This window comes from Salmo salar, chromosome ssa20, assembly GCF_905237065.1.
Source record: "Salmo salar chromosome ssa20, Ssal_v3.1, whole genome shotgun sequence".
Taxonomy (NCBI): domain Eukaryota; kingdom Metazoa; phylum Chordata; class Actinopteri; order Salmoniformes; family Salmonidae; genus Salmo; species Salmo salar.
Genome location: NC_059461.1, coordinates 89,559,858 through 89,575,731, shown reverse-complemented (window position 1 = coordinate 89,575,731; position 15,874 = coordinate 89,559,858). Strand labels below are relative to the sequence as shown.

Genomic DNA, 15,874 nt, shown 5'->3' with positions numbered 1-15,874 from the left:
TGCCTGCCCTGTTCTGAGCCAATTGCAATTTTCCTAAGTTCCTTTTTTTGGCACTTGACCACAGGACTGAAATAGTAGTCCAGGTGCGACAAAACTAGGGCCTGTAGGACCTGCCTTGTTGATAGTGCTGTTAAGAAGGTTGAGCAGGGCTTTATTATGGACAGACTTCTCCCAATCTGAGCTACTGTTGTATCTACGTTTTGACCATCACAGTTTACAATACAGGGTTACTCCAAGTAGTTTAGTCACCTCAACTTGCTCAATTTCAACATGATTTATTACAATATTTAGTGGAGAATTAGGGTTTAGTGAAGTACAATGCTTTTAGTTTAAATATTTAGGACTAACTTATTCCTCGCCACCCACTCTGAAACTAAGTGCAACTCTTTGTTTAGTGTTGCAGTCATTTCAGTTGCTGTGGTAGCTGATGTGTATAGTGTCGAGTCATCTGCATACATAGACGCACTTTACTCAAAGCCAGTGGCATGTCATTAATAAAGATTGAAAAAAAGTAAAATGGGCCTAGACAGCTGCCCTGGGGGAATTCCTGATTCTACCTGGACTATGTTAGAGAGGCTTCCATCAAAGAACACCCTCTGTGGTCTGTTTTTCCAGCAGCAGACGATGATGATAGAAAATGTCAAAAGCCGCACTGAAGAAAAAAAACAGCCACCACAATCGTTTTACCATCAATTTCTCTCAGCCAATCATCAGTCATCAGTATAAGAGTTGTGCTTGTTGAATGTCCTTCCCTAGAAGCATGCTGAAAGTTTGTCAATTTGTTTACTGTGAAAGAGCATTGTATCCGGTCAAACACCATTTTTCCCCAAAAGTTTACGAAGGGTTGGTAACAAGCTGATTGGTTGGCTATTTGAGCCAGTAAAGGGGGCTTTACTATTCTTTGGTAGCTGAATGACTTTTGCTTCCCTCCAGGCCTGAGGGCAACACGCTCTCTAGTCGGCTTAAATTGAAGATGTGGCAAATAGGAGTGGCAATATCGTCTGCTATTATCCTCAGTCATTTTCCATCCAGATTGTCAGACCCTGGTGGCTTGTCATTGTTGATAGACAACTATACGTTTTTCACTTCTTCCACACTGACTTTATGGAATTACAATTCTTGTCTTTCATAATTTGGTCCGATATACTTGGATGTGTAGTGTCAGCGTTTGTTGCTGGCATGTCATGCCTAAGTTTTCTTATCTTGCCAATGAAAAAGTAATTAAGTAGTTGGCCATATCAGTGTGCTTTTTGATGAATGAGCCAATGAATGATGGAGCCAAGTTTTCCCTTTCGCCCCAAAATGTAATTTAAGTTGCTCCAAAGCTTTTTACTATCATTCTTTGTCATTAATCTTTGTTTCATAGTGTAGTTAATTATTTTTATTCAGTTTAGTCACATGATTTCTCAATGTGCAGTATGTTTGCCAATCGGTTATGCAGGCAGACTTATTTGCCATTCCTTTAACCTCATCCCTCTCAAACATACAATTTTTAAATTCCTCGTCAATCCACAGGGATTTAATTGTTTTTAGTCATTTTCTTAATGGGTGCTTATAAGTACTGGAATAAGCAATTTCATAAATGTGTCAAGTGCAGTGTCTGTTCGCTCCTCATTACACACCACAGACCAACAAATATTCTTTACATCATCAACATATGAATCACTACAAAACGTCTTGTATGACCTCTTATACACTATATTAGGCCCAGCCTTTGGAACTTTGGTTTTCCTAGATATGGCTACTATATTGTGATCACTACATCTGATGGATCTGGATACTGCTTTAAAGCACATTTCTGCAACATTAGTAAAGATGTGATCAATACATGTTGATGATTTCATTCCTGTGCTGTTTGTAACAACCCTGGTAGGTTGACTGATAAACTGAACCAGGTTGCAGGCACTGGTTACTGTTTAAAGCTTTCTCTTGAGTGGGCAGCCTGATGAAAGCCAGTCAATATGTAAATCACCCAGAAATTATACCTCTGTAGATATCACATACATTATCAAGCATTTCACACATGTTCTACAGATTCTGACTGTTAGCACTGGGTGGTCTATAGCAGCTTCCCACCAGAATGGGCTTTAGGTGAAGCAGATGAACCTGTAGCCATATTACTTCAACAGTATTTAACATGAGATCCTCTCTAATCTTTACAGGAATGTGGTTCGGAATATAAAAACAGCAACACCTCCACCATTGGCATTTCTATATTTTCTGTATATGTTATCATCAAAGGTATTAGGTAGTTGTTGGGAATTTTTAGATATTACTGCACTGTTGGAACTAGAAGCACAAGCATTTCACTACACTCGCATTAACATCTGCTAACCATGTGTATGTGACCAATACATTTTGTTGGGACTAAGTGAGTGTCAGAGTTTCTAGCAAATTATTGATTTCATGAACCTTGTTTCTTAAGCTACATATGTTAACGTGGGCTATTTTTAGCACTTTTCTTGGATGCTTGCTTGTTTTCATTGCTTTACTGGGAAGCTTAGCAGAAGTAGATATGCTCATGTTATTTATGTTTGTGCAGGGTGAGCTGCTCGGGCACACCGCCTCAGTGCTAACAGTATCAATCTGGTTCATAGGCACATGATTACTGCATACAATAGCTGTAGGATCAGCAGAGGCATTCAGGGCAGTTAGAGGGACATAAATTAGGTTACTTACATTGTGTCTTCCAATGCCCCTGGGATAATGTACATTTGCTAAAGCATTATGAACACTCAGTGGTAGGGATTAGCTGAGCTGGGTTTGGGTCGTTGATAAGTCATTGTCTCAACGCAGCCTTATACTGCTGTGAAAGGATCCAGGAACCCAAATGATTTGAGTGGATCCCATCCTCCTTATAAAACCTGTTTGGTCGACAAAAGGTATCGAAATTGTCAACAAAAGTTAAAGAGAAAGAATCCTGCTAAAGTGTTCAATGCCACGATTCAGAGAGGGCACAGGGCCAGATATGATGGGTATTTTATTAGTATCTAGCAGTCAATCAGCTCTTTAAAAATCCAGTTTCCAACTGTTCAGAGCTGCCCTTCATAACGTCATTAAACCCCATATGGACTACGATAGAATCGATTTCCATGTCCTGGTGTAGAACGTTCGGGAGCAGCTTAGTAATGTCATTTACTCAACCTCCGGGGGTAGGACATTGTTTTTGTTGCCCCTGAAATCTAATCCAAGAAGATCAGTTTTACATCTTTTACAAGCTGATCCTAGATCTGTGACAATCAACTTCCTGCCCCCCCCCCCATATATTTTAGTAGACAAGCTTTCCTATAGCTACACCATACAAGCTGAGGATTATGATCCACAAAAAGAATGTACCTAATAAATTGGCAGAAAAATGCTGAATTCTAGAAGCTTAAACTCATGAATAGTTCAGCATAAATATAACACACTCAGACTTGAATAACAATCATATCCTTTACTGCTTATTTATCTGACTAAAAATTATGTAGTATGCTAAAAACCTAGTAAAATGCATGCACATGAAAACTGAACCCCGAACCAAGACTCATTCTGTACACCAAATCCAAAAGGATCTCACCTAGTCACTGAAAGTAGCAGCAATGTTTATGTGCTCAATATAGTATTTATATGCATACCGTACACTTCTGATAACATGAAAGTGAATTCATTCCTACATAACCACACAGCCACAGTGCCACCGCAGGGAGTTAGTGGGGAGAGGGAGAGGGAGGGGGGGGTCCTATCCTTACCCAGGTCTCAGATTCCACCGGCAGAGGATCCTGTGGTGGAGCTCCACCGTGGGGCCCACAGGCTGTCTGCCTCCTTCGTTCCTGCTAGACCCACAACTACAGTGGCCAACAGTCTTATTGTTTCTACTTTCTGCCGATTAAACGTAACCGAACTGAGAACATTTGAGATCACTGTCAGGTAGATAACATCCTGTATGTTGCCTTACTGTTGAATAAATGTGTTAAGGAATCTTTCTCTTCAACTACGCAAAGTATGTAACCGTATCAATATTGTTAGATAAGGCCTGAAAAACCCAGGGCTAATGTGAGACCGTGAACGATGCTCATTTTATACATTGTGATCAGCTGGGAGTCCTGGACATTGGAAAAACATTGTTTCAGCTCACCTCATGTCTTTGGCCCAGAGGGAGCTCCTCACGAGAGCATTACACAAATAAACACTGGAATATTGTAAAGTGAGCAATAAAGATATCTGATATCGCAGGAACAGCATAATGACAACTGTTCTGCTCAGACGCCAATTTCAGGTCATTTGTGGCAACTTGAATTGTGATAGATTAACTGTGGCTCGTTCAGTTGTTTCTGGGACTTGACGACCCCCCCCCCCAATATGTCACGAGAGGAATCCAGTCAATTCCAACGAGGGAGGGAGCATCACCTTTACCTGTCAGCCATTGGAGAGGTTCCTCAGTATTACTCCCAGCGAGGAACGGATCTGCGATATCCATATTCCACGTCCAGAAACACTCACCTTAGTGAGGCCTCGTGAAACTGACGATCCTGACACAGTGTCAATTGGAGCAACAGAACGGCACTACAAAAAAATATATATTGTAGCCACTGCAGGTGTCTGTTGAAAGCTGTTAGGGGGGCTAAAAGTATCATCTTCCAGGTTCACCTCGTTCACCTACCTGGGTGATAACCTCAAGTTGTTTGGTTGACTGAAATAAAAGGCCGGCAGATAAGACCAGTTGAGGAGTGTGGGAGTGGGTTTCAGGGTGGAGTGGGTTTCAGGGTTAGACTGTATGGCCCTGATACTGAACTAGGTGGTATGAAGTATTTTGAAAACGTATAATAACGTAATGAGGAACATTACATTTCATACACAACTGTTCAAATGCTGAAGTTACAGATTATTGCAATAGAGGATGTTTTAAGCAGGTTTGACAACACATATTTTTACCTATATATTCTGTTGATAAAATACTGCAGTAAATCCCTACCTTATCCAGAATTGTTTTTTTGTTTTTTTAACGGCAAAGATGACATTTAGATGGGATTATCTTCTCGTCCTTCTAGTGAGCATGTTTTAATTAATCACTTCTAAAAAAAAAATATAAAATCCCAAGCCTGCTTCTGAAGACAACCATAAACTTGTGTTGTGTTTGATAGCTCCACATGTCACAACATTCAGGTTCATGTGTTCCTGTATGTTTGTGTGTAAGAACTAGGAATACAGTTATAAACACAATTGTCCGTAGTAGTACAACCCTGATCTGCCTTGTACCAAGAAACAGCCTCTGGTACAACCTATGTATATACACACACACGATGCAACTAACAGGTCAAAGTTCATGTGAAGCAATCCATCTGCTAAGATCTTTTCAATAATAAATGATTTGATTATTTTTGTGTTGTGAACATTACAGTGCAATCAGAAAGACCCCCTTCCCCTTTTCCACATTTTTGGTACATTATAGCCTTATTCTAAAATGGATTAAATACTTTTATTTTTTTACTGCTCAATCTATACACAATACTCCATAATGACAGACATTTACATAAGTTTGGAACCAAAACTTCCTAGAGCTGCCAGGCCAAACGGAATAATTGGTGGAGAAGGGCCTTGGTTAGGGAGGTGACCAAGAACCCGATGGTCACTCTGACAGAGCTCCTGAGTTCCTCTGTGGAGATGGGAGAACCTTCCAGAAGGACAACCATCTCTGCAGCACTCCACCAATCAGGTCTTTATGGTAGAGTGACCAGACGGAAGCCACTCCTTAGTAAAAGGCACATGACAGCCCGCTTGGAGTTTGCCAAAAGGCACCTAAAGGACTCTCAGACCATGAGAAACAAGATTCTCTGGTCTGATGAAACCAAGATTGAACTCTTTGGCCTGAATGCCGAGCATCACATATGGAGGAAACCTGGCACCATCCCTACGGTGTAGCATGGTAGTGGCAGCATCAGGGGACTGGGAGACTAGTCATGGTCAAGTCAAAAATGAACGGAGCAAAGTACAGCGAGACCATTGATGAAGTCCTGAGCGCTCTGCAGCAGGTTCTCAGACTGGGGCAAAGGTTCACCTTCCAACAGGACAACGACCCTAAGCACACAGCCAAGACCACGCAGGAGTGGGTTCAGGACATGTATCAATGTCCTTGAGTGGCCCAGCCAGAGCCTGGACTTGAACATCTCTGGAGAGACCTGATAATAGCTGTGTAGCAACGCTCCCCATCCATCCTGACAGAGCTTGAGAGGATCTGCAGAGAAGAATGGGAGAAACTCCCCAAATACAGGTGTGCCAAGCTTGTAGCGTCATATCCAAGAAGACTCGAGGCTGTAATCGCTGCCAAAAGGTGCCTTTACTCAGTACTTTGTCAAGGGTCTGAATACTTATGTACATGTAATTTCAGTTTATTTTTTTATACACTTGCAAAAATGTCTAAAAACCTGTTTTTGCTTTGGTATTATGTGTAGATTGATGAGGAAAAAAATAACATGTAATCAATTTTAGAATAAGGCTGTAACGTAACAAAATGTGGAGAAAGTCAAGGGGTCTGAATACTTTCCGAATGCACTGTATTAAAGGAATGTGCAACAGGTAGGATCAACTCAAAGAGAAACATATTTTTAAGTTCTGGGTTAAGTGAGAGTCAAATGTTAAGCTGATTCAATGATCTAATATTAAGCTGATTCAATGATCTTATATTAAGCTGATTCAATGATCTTATATTAAGCTGATTCAATGATCTTATATTAAGCTGATTCAATGATCTTATATTAAGCTGATTCAATGATCTTATATTAAGCTGATTCAATGATCTTATATTAAGCTGATTCAATGATCTTATATTAAGCTGATTCAATGATCTTATATTAAGCTGATTCAATGATCTTCATGACAGCATAGATTATTCACCAGCCTGCCCATCACAGAATGGTGCAATTGTCACAGTCATGAGGTGAGGGCACTCAGTCCACTGAGTCTCAGAATAACATTCCGTTCAAACGAATGTCAATCGAATTAGAATGTCAAAATATTTGGCTTGAAAACAAGGACTTTGAACAGCAGCTGATATTGATATGGTGAAAAATCTATCATTGAGGGAGCCAAACACCAGGTAGTACACTAAAAAAAAAATTGTAGGAGAATCCATATTCCAAACTCAAATCAGCTTCATAAAAGGTTTTATTTTTTATGCAAAACTGTTTTCATCTGTATCAATGACCCTACTAGAAGGGTGAAAGTTAATACGGAATTTAAAACCATTAAGAAAAGTCCCTAACTGGAAAAACCTGTTATCATCACAGTGCAATAGTCATCACAAAAACATGATTTTTCGTGTTAAAGCCCAACTAGACGATAGGCTATAAAAGGCCTGGGGGGGGAGTTGTGTCAATAAAAAAAAACAAGAGAGGAAGAGGTGAACTTTAGGCTACTTTGGTGAATATGCGAGGCATGCAATACATTGCAAAAGATACAGATTACCAAGACATATGTTCATAGTTCTTTCTGCCAGACCCTTACTCTCTCTTCCTCACGCTGTCTCGCCTGCTCTTTCTCTTTGCTAACGATGCCAGTGTGTGTTCAGTCTTTGGTCCGTTCCGTTTTGAATATCATCTGGAGCCTATTTATTAACGATAGGCCCTGCATTACTGAAGTCCGCAAGCCAAGAAATAGCGAGACAGCATTCCTTTGTGCGACATAGTGCTTTTGAATGCCGATCGATAGTCCTAGTGCACGGTTCTGACTGTCTGGTGGCAGACCAACATACTGATAGATAGACCTAGTGCACGGTTCTGACTGTCTGGTGGCTGACCAACATACTGATAGATAGACCTAGTGCACGGTTCTGACTGTCTGGTGGCTGACCAGCATACTGATAGATAGACCTAGTGCACGGTTCTGTCTGTCTGGTGGCTGACCAACATACTGATAGACCTAGTGCACGGTTCTGTCTGTCTGGTGGCTGACCAACATACTGATAGACCTAGTGCACGGTTCTGACTGTCTGGTGGCAGACCAACATACTGATAGACCTAGTGCACGGTTCTGACTGTCTGGTGGCTGACCAGCATACTGATAGATAGACCTAGTGCACGGTTCTGACCGTCTGGTGGCTGACCAGCATACTGATAGATAGACCTAGTGCACGGTTCTGACTGTCTGGTGGCTGACCAACATACTGATAGACCTAGTGCACGGATCTGTCTGTCTGGTGGCTGACCAACATACTGATAGACCTAGTGCACGGTTCTGTCTGTCTGGTGGCTGACCAACATACTGATAGACCTAGTGCACGGTTCTGACTGTCTGGTGGCTGACCAACATACTGATAGATAGACCTAGTGCACGGTTCTGTCTGTCTGGTGGCTGACCAGCTTATACTGATAGACCTAGTGCACGGTTCTGACTGTCTGGTGGCTGACCAACATACTGATAGATAGACCTAGTGCACGGTTCTGTCTGTCTGGTGGCTGACCAGCTTATACTGATAGATAGACCTAGTGCACGGTTCTGACTGTCTGGTGGCTGACCAACATACTGATAGACCTAGTGCACGGTTCTGTCTGTCTGGTGGCTGACCAACATACTGATAGACCTAGTGCACGGTTCTGACTGTCTGGTGGCAGACCAACATACTGATAGACCTAGTGCACGGTTCTGTCTGTCTGGTGGCAGACCAACATACTGATAGATAGACCTAGTGCACGGTTCTGTCTGTCTGGTGGCTGACCAACATACTGATAGACCTAGTGCACGGTTCTGTCTGTCTGGTGGCTGACCAGCTTATACTGATAGACCTAGTGCACGGTTCTGTCTGTCTGGTGGCTGACCAACATACTGATAGACCTAGTGCACGGTTCTGTCTGTCTGGTGGCTGACCAGCTTATACTGATAGACCTAGTGCACGGTTCTGACTGTCTGGTGGCTGACCAGCTTATACTGATAGATAGACCTAGTGCACGGTTCTGACTGTCTGGTGGCTGACCAGCATACTGATAGACCTAGTGCACGGTTCTGTCTGTCTGGTGGCTGACCAGCTTATACTGATAGATAGACCTAGTGCACGGTTCTGACTGTCTGGTGGCTGACCAACATACTGATAGACCTAGTGCACGGTTCTGACTGTCTGGTGGCTGACCAGCATACTGATAGATAGACCTAGTGCACGGTTCTGTCTGTCTGGTGGCTGACCAGCTTATACTGATAGACCTAGTGCACGGTTCTGTCTGTCTGGTGGCTGACCAACATACTGATAGACCTAGTGCACGGTTCTGTCTGTCTGGTGGCTGACCAACATACTGATAGACCTAGTGCACGGTTCTGTCTGTCTGGTGGCTGACCAACATACTGATAGATAGACCTAGTGCACGGTTCTGACTGTCTGGTGGCTGACCAACATACTGATAGACCTAGTGCACGGTTCTGACTGTCTGGTGGCAGACCAACATACTGATAGACCTAGTGCACGGTTCTGACTGTCTGGTGGCTGACCAGCTTATACTGATAGACCTAGTGCACGGTTCTGTCTGTCTGGTGGCAGACCAACATACTGATAGACCTAGTGCACGGTTCTGTCTGTCTGGTGGCTGACCAACATACTGATAGAAACCTAGTGCACGGTTCTGACTGTCTGGTGGCTGACCAACATACTGATAGACCGAGTGCACGGTTCTGACTGTCTGGTGGCTGACCAACATACTGATAGACCTAGTGCACGGTTCTGACTGTCTGGTGGCTGACCAACATACTGATAGACCTAGTGCACGGTTCTGTCTGTCTGGTGGCTGACCAGCTTATACTGATAGACCTAGTGCACGGTTCTGACTGTCTGGTGGCTGACCAACATACTGATAGACCTAGTGCACGGTTCTGTCTGTCTGGTGGCTGACCAGCTTATACTGATAGATAGACCTAGTGCACGGTTCTGTCTGTCTGGTGGCTGACCAGCTTATACTGATAGACCTAGTGCACGGTTCTGACTGTGTGGTGGCTGACCAACATACTGATAGACCTAGTGCACGGTTCTGTCTGTCTGGTGGCTGACCAGCTTATACTGATAGACCTAGTGCACGGTTCTGACTGTCTGGTGGCTGACCAGCATACTGATAGATAGACCTAGTGCACGGTTCTGTCTGTCTGGTGGCTGACCAACATACTGATAGATAGACCTAGTGCACGGTTCTGACTGTCTGGTGGCAGACCAACATACTGATAGACCCAGTGCACGGTTCTGTCTGTCTGGTGGCTGACCAACATACTGATAGACCCAGTGCACGGTTCTGTCTGTCTGGTGGCTGACCAACATACTGATAGATAGACCTAGTGCACGGTTCTGACTGTCTGGTGGCTGACCAACATACTGATAGACCCAGTGCACGGTTCTGACTGTCTGGTGGCAGACCAACATACTGATAGACCTAGTGCACGGTTCTGACTGTCTGGTGGCTGACCAACATACTGATAGACCCAGTGCACGGTTCTGACTGTCTGGTGGCTGACCAACATACTGATAGACCTAGTGCACGGTTCTGACTGTCTGGTGGCAGACCAACATACTGATAGACCCAGTGCACGGTTCTGACTGTCTGGTGGCTGACCAACATACTGATAGACCTAGTGCACGGTTCTGTCTGTCTGGTGGCAGACCAACATACTGATAGACCTAGTGCACGGTTCTGTCTGTCTGGTGGCTGACCAACATACTGATAGACCTAGTGCACGGTTCTGACTGTCTGGTGGCTGACCAACATACTGATAGACCGAGTGCACGGTTCTGACTGTCTGGTGGCTGACCAACATACTGATAGACCTAGTGCACGGTTCTGACTGTCTGGTGGCTGACCAGCATACTGATAGACCTAGTGCACGGTTCTGACTGTCTGGTGGCTGACCAACATACTGATAGACCTAGTGCACGGTTCTGACTGTCTGGTGGCTGACCAGCATACTGATAGATAGACCTAGTGCACGGTTCTGACTGTCTGGTGGCTGACCAGCATACTGATAGATAGACCTAGTGCACGGTTCTGACTGTCTGGTGGCTGACCAGCATACTGATAGATAGACCTAGTGCACGGTTCTGTCTGTCTGGTGGCTGACCAGCTTATACTGATAGACCTAGTGCACGGTTCTGTCTGTCTGGTGGCTGACCAGCTTATACTGATAGACCTAGTGCACGGTTCTGTCTGTCTGGTGGCTGACCAGCTTATACTGATAGACCTAGTGCACGGTTCTGTCTGTCTGGTGGCTGACCAACATACTGATAGACCTAGTGCACGGTTCTGTCTGTCTGGTGGCTGACCAACATACTGATAGACCTAGTGCACGGTTCTGTCTGTCTGGTGGCTGACCAACATACTGATAGACCTAGTGCACGGTTCTGTCTGTCTGGTGGCTGACCAACATACTGATAGACCTAGTGCACGGTTCTGACTGTCTGGTGGCTGACCAGCATACTGATAGACCTAGTGCACGGTTCTGACTGTCTGGTGGCTGACCAACATACTGATAGACCTAGTGCACGGTTCTGACTGTCTGGTGGCTGACCAACATACTGATAGACCTAGTGCACGGTTCTGTCTGTCTGGTGGCTGACCAACATACTGATAGACCTAGTGCACGGTTCTGACTGTCTGGTGGCTGACCAACATACTGATAGACCTAGTGCACGGTTCTGTCTGTCTGGTGGCTGACCAGCTTATACTGATAGACCTAGTGCACGGTTCTGTCTGTCTGGTGGCTGACCAGCTTATACTGATAGATAGACCTAGTGCACGGTTCTGACTGTCTGGTGGCTGACCAGCATACTGATAGATAGACCTAGTGCACGGTTCTGTCTGTCTGGTGGCAGACCAACATACTGATAGACCTAGTGCACGGTTCTGTCTGTCTGGTGGCTGACCAACATACTGATAGACCTAGTGCACGGTTCTGTCTGTCTGGTGGCTGACCAGCATACTGATAGATAGACCTAGTGCACGGTTCTTCTGTCTGGTGGCTGACCAGCATACTGATAGATAGACCTAGTGCACGGTTCTGACTGTCTGGTGGCTGACCAGCATACTGATAGATAGTCCTAGTGCACGGTTCTGACTGTCTGGTGGCTGACCAGCATACTGATAGACCTAGTGCACGGTTCTGTCTGTCTGGTGGCTGACCAGCTTATACTGATAGACCTAGTGCACGGTTCTGTCTGTCTGGTGGCTGACCAGCTTATACTGATAGACCTAGTGCACGGTTCTGTCTGTCTGGTGGCTGACCAGCTTATACTGATAGACCTAGTGCACGGTTCTGTCTGTCTGGTGGCAGACCAACATACTGATAGACCTAGTGCACGGTTCTGTCTGTCTGGTGGCTGACCAGCATACTGATAGACCTAGTGCACGGTTCTGTCTGTCTGGTGGCTGACCAACATACTGATAGATAGACCTAGTGCACGGTTCTGTCTGTCTGGTGGCTGACCAACATACTGATAGAGCTAGTGCACGGTTCTGTCTGTCTGGTGGCAGACCAACATACTGATAGACCTAGTGCACGGTTCTGTCTGTCTGGTGGCTGACCAACATACTGATAGACCTAGTGCACGGTTCTGTCTGTCTGGTGGCTGACCAGCATACTGATAGATAGACCTAGTGCACGGTTCTGTCTGTCTGGTGGCTGACCAGCATACTGATAGATAGACCTAGTGCACGGTTCTGACTGTCTGGTGGCTGACCAGCATACTGATAGATAGTCCTAGTGCACGGTTCTGACTGTCTGGTGGCTGACCAGCTTATACTGATAGACCTAGTGCACGGTTCTGTCTGTCTGGTGGCTGACCAACATACTGATAGACCTAGTGTACGGTTCTGTCTGTCTGGTGGCTGACCAACATACTGATAGACCTAGTGCACGGTTCTGTCTGTCTGGTGGCTGACCAACATACTGATAGACCTAGTGCACGGTTCTGACTGTCTGGTGGCTGACCAACATACTGATAGACCTAGTGCACGGTTCTGTCTGTCTGGTGGCTGACCAGCTTATACTGATAGACCTAGTGCACGGTTCTGTCTGTCTGGTGGCTGACCAGCTTATACTGATAGACCTAGTGCACGGTTCTGTCTGTCTGGTGGCTGACCAGCTTATACTGATAGACCTAGTGCACGGTTCTGTCTGTCTGGTGGCTGACCAGCTTATACTGATAGACCTAGTGCACGGTTCTGTCTGTCTGGTGGCAGACCAACATACTGATAGACCTAGTGCACGGTTCTGACTGTCTGGTGGCTGACCAACATACTGATAGACCTAGTGCACGGTTCTGTCTGTCTGGTGGCTGACCAGCTTATACTGATAGACCTAGTGCACGGTTCTGTCTGTCTGGTGGCAGACCAACATACTGATAGACCTAGTGCACGGTTCTGTCTGTCTGGTGGCTGACCAGCATACTGATAGACCTAGTGCACGGTTCTGTCTGTCTGGTGGCTGACCAACATACTGATAGATAGACCTAGTGCACGGTTCTGTCTGTCTGGTGGCTGACCAACATACTGATAGAGCTAGTGCACGGTTCTGTCTGTCTGGTGGCAGACCAACATACTGATAGATAGACCTAGTGCACGGTTCTGACTGTCTGCCTGCCTGCCTGGTGGCCGAACTGCCAATACTGTGCCACTCCTCTCGTTCAGTCCTTTGCTAGCTCGCTATGAAAGATGTGTCTGTGTTCTGGGAAGTACAGCAACTAGTCTCTCCGCTCCAAAAAGGACTATTCTTAGCAGACTCAAATCTTGACGCTCAGAATTGGGATTCGACGCCGGGAGTCGACATGCAAGGAGTCGAGAAATCAATTACTTTGGGGATGATGATCCACCACTACGTCATCGTCGTTAACAGTTGGTAAAAATGGCAGAGGAAGGCAAGCGACAGCAGGGAAGTCCTGTATGGCAATACTATGAGAAGTTAAATGAGAAGGAAATGGAGGTAGAGTAATGGCAGTACAGGTGCAATAGTTAGCCATCTGAAAGGGACGTACTGTGAGACTCAAACCATTGCTGGTAGCAGTGCAGCTGCATTGAGATTTCACATGGAATTTGGGGAATTTGGTTGGAAAACCGAACCCCAAAAAAATGGCCATTTATACGTTATCAAAAATTGTGACAAACGGAACATCCTTAGAGCCTCCTACCTGATATCAGGAAGGCACCTTTTTGATTAGACAAGTGAAAAGACAAGTATTGACGAGTAAAGTTGCCTTTTCATTTATTGGGGAGTATTGTGAAACTCAGTAAAAAGGTGTCATGTAGGCAGAAACTGGATCATTGCATTCAGACTGGTTTCACTTACTACAGGAGGAAAGCTATACAATAGCCTTTCAATATGGACCTTAGTTTTTATATAGGTGATGTACTGAGGTGAGTGAATACCTGTGAAATACTAGTCAACCATGCCATGATACTAGTAAAATCGTTTTTTATTAATCCACTTTCTCACATTGTTGCATTTGTGTTGAGGAAACGTGTATGCATTCCTATACCAATACTTAGAAAACTTGCAATTTTAATAAAAATAAAAATAAACTGACAACTAAGGCACAAAACCTCAGGATAAACTCTGTTTCCCAAGAAATAAGATGGTGAGATACTATGGTGAGACAGAAGACCCAGACTAGTGTGTTTCATAGGGTCCCTGCTGTCTGTGGTGCGTTTCATTGGGTCCCCTGTAGCGGGTGTTACCTGTACGTGGGCGGTGGCAGCTCCCTCTGTCTCCATGCCGTCCACTCCTCCTCCGTTGTTCAGTCCTCCTGGTTTAGTCAGCTCCTTCACCTCATCTCCCCACTCTGACAAACAGACCAATCAATCAGGAATAATAATACACTTAAACAGGCTAGCTACACCAGCAATGTGGAGATAGATATAACTTAACTCTATGTCCAATACTTCTGACTTGGGCAACAATTTCTTCCGACCACTTGACCTAACTTGGAAAAGTTAAAAGCCAGGTTTTTACGAGTCAAGTTGCGAGTTCAAGAAAGACTCCAGGCCACAATAATTCCACATCTAGACAGAGGGTGAATCTCAACAGGGTTCCTTGATTCCTCACACCCTCTTTACTCACATCCTTCTTCAAAGTGCATTGGAGGAGGTCTGAGGAGAGGAACCAGAAATCTTCTTCTCCAATGCATTTTTGAGAAGGAGGCAAGGAGAGAGATAGGAGGTGAGGAATCAAGGAAGACAATTGAGATTCACCCAAAGCAGACAGTGTTGCTGTTGTGGAAGACAGAAGTCAGATGTTTACCTGGACAGAGTGTTTCTGCATCCAGCATGCCTCCTTCCCTATACCCCTCCAGCTCCTCCATCTTCACCTTGCTCCAGGGGATGTAGGTGACTCCTCGCTCCACGTCCCAGAACTTCTTATGGGTCGCCTTTATACCCTTGTTCAAGGCCCACGCAATCTACACAAAAATACAATATGCTTAAGTTATTAAGTAAAAGAACAAAGTGTTTTAAATAACTGTGTGCTGCCTTGTATACCGAAAGTGCTGTACTTTTTCCCGATACTAGAACATGACAAAAAGAAAGATTGTTACTTTCAGTACTTTCTGTCAAATGTGTCTCACATCATGTACGGATTGATAGGAAGCAGTCTGTCTAGTAATTTGTATGAATCTTCTCTAGGGGGCGGTAGTAAGCTAGCCAGGCTACTTGTCTTCTCTATGGGGCGGTAGTAAGCTAGCCAGGCTACTTGTGCATGTAGATGAAAGCGAGCCACATTTGATAAGCAAGTGAGAGGAGAGAGAACGCCGACAGCATGGCTTCTTCTAAGGAAAACACCATACCTCCACGTCCGCAGCTTGTTGACAACTGGCTCCAGAAGCAAAGTATGGGAATACTTTACTTACAGAGGAGATGAGGGTCAGCACACAGAAACTACTAAGCAA

The 15,874-nt window shown here is 44.8% G+C and overlaps 1 protein-coding gene across 1 annotated transcript in view; it reads right to left on the bottom strand.

Annotated features, from left to right (window-relative positions):
- The window catches only part of LOC106581524 (SR-related and CTD-associated factor 4), a 50,891-nt gene that overhangs the window by 14,443 nt on the left and 20,574 nt on the right, over positions 1 to 15,874 (bottom strand). Inside the window, exons 11-12 of the mRNA XM_014163627.2 lie at positions 15,232 to 15,388; positions 14,670 to 14,773 (exon numbers count right to left, since the gene is read on the bottom strand). Coding sequence (XP_014019102.2) covers positions 14,670 to 14,773; positions 15,232 to 15,388 — 261 coding nt within the window. The remainder of the gene's footprint in view (positions 1 to 14,669; positions 14,774 to 15,231; positions 15,389 to 15,874) is intronic.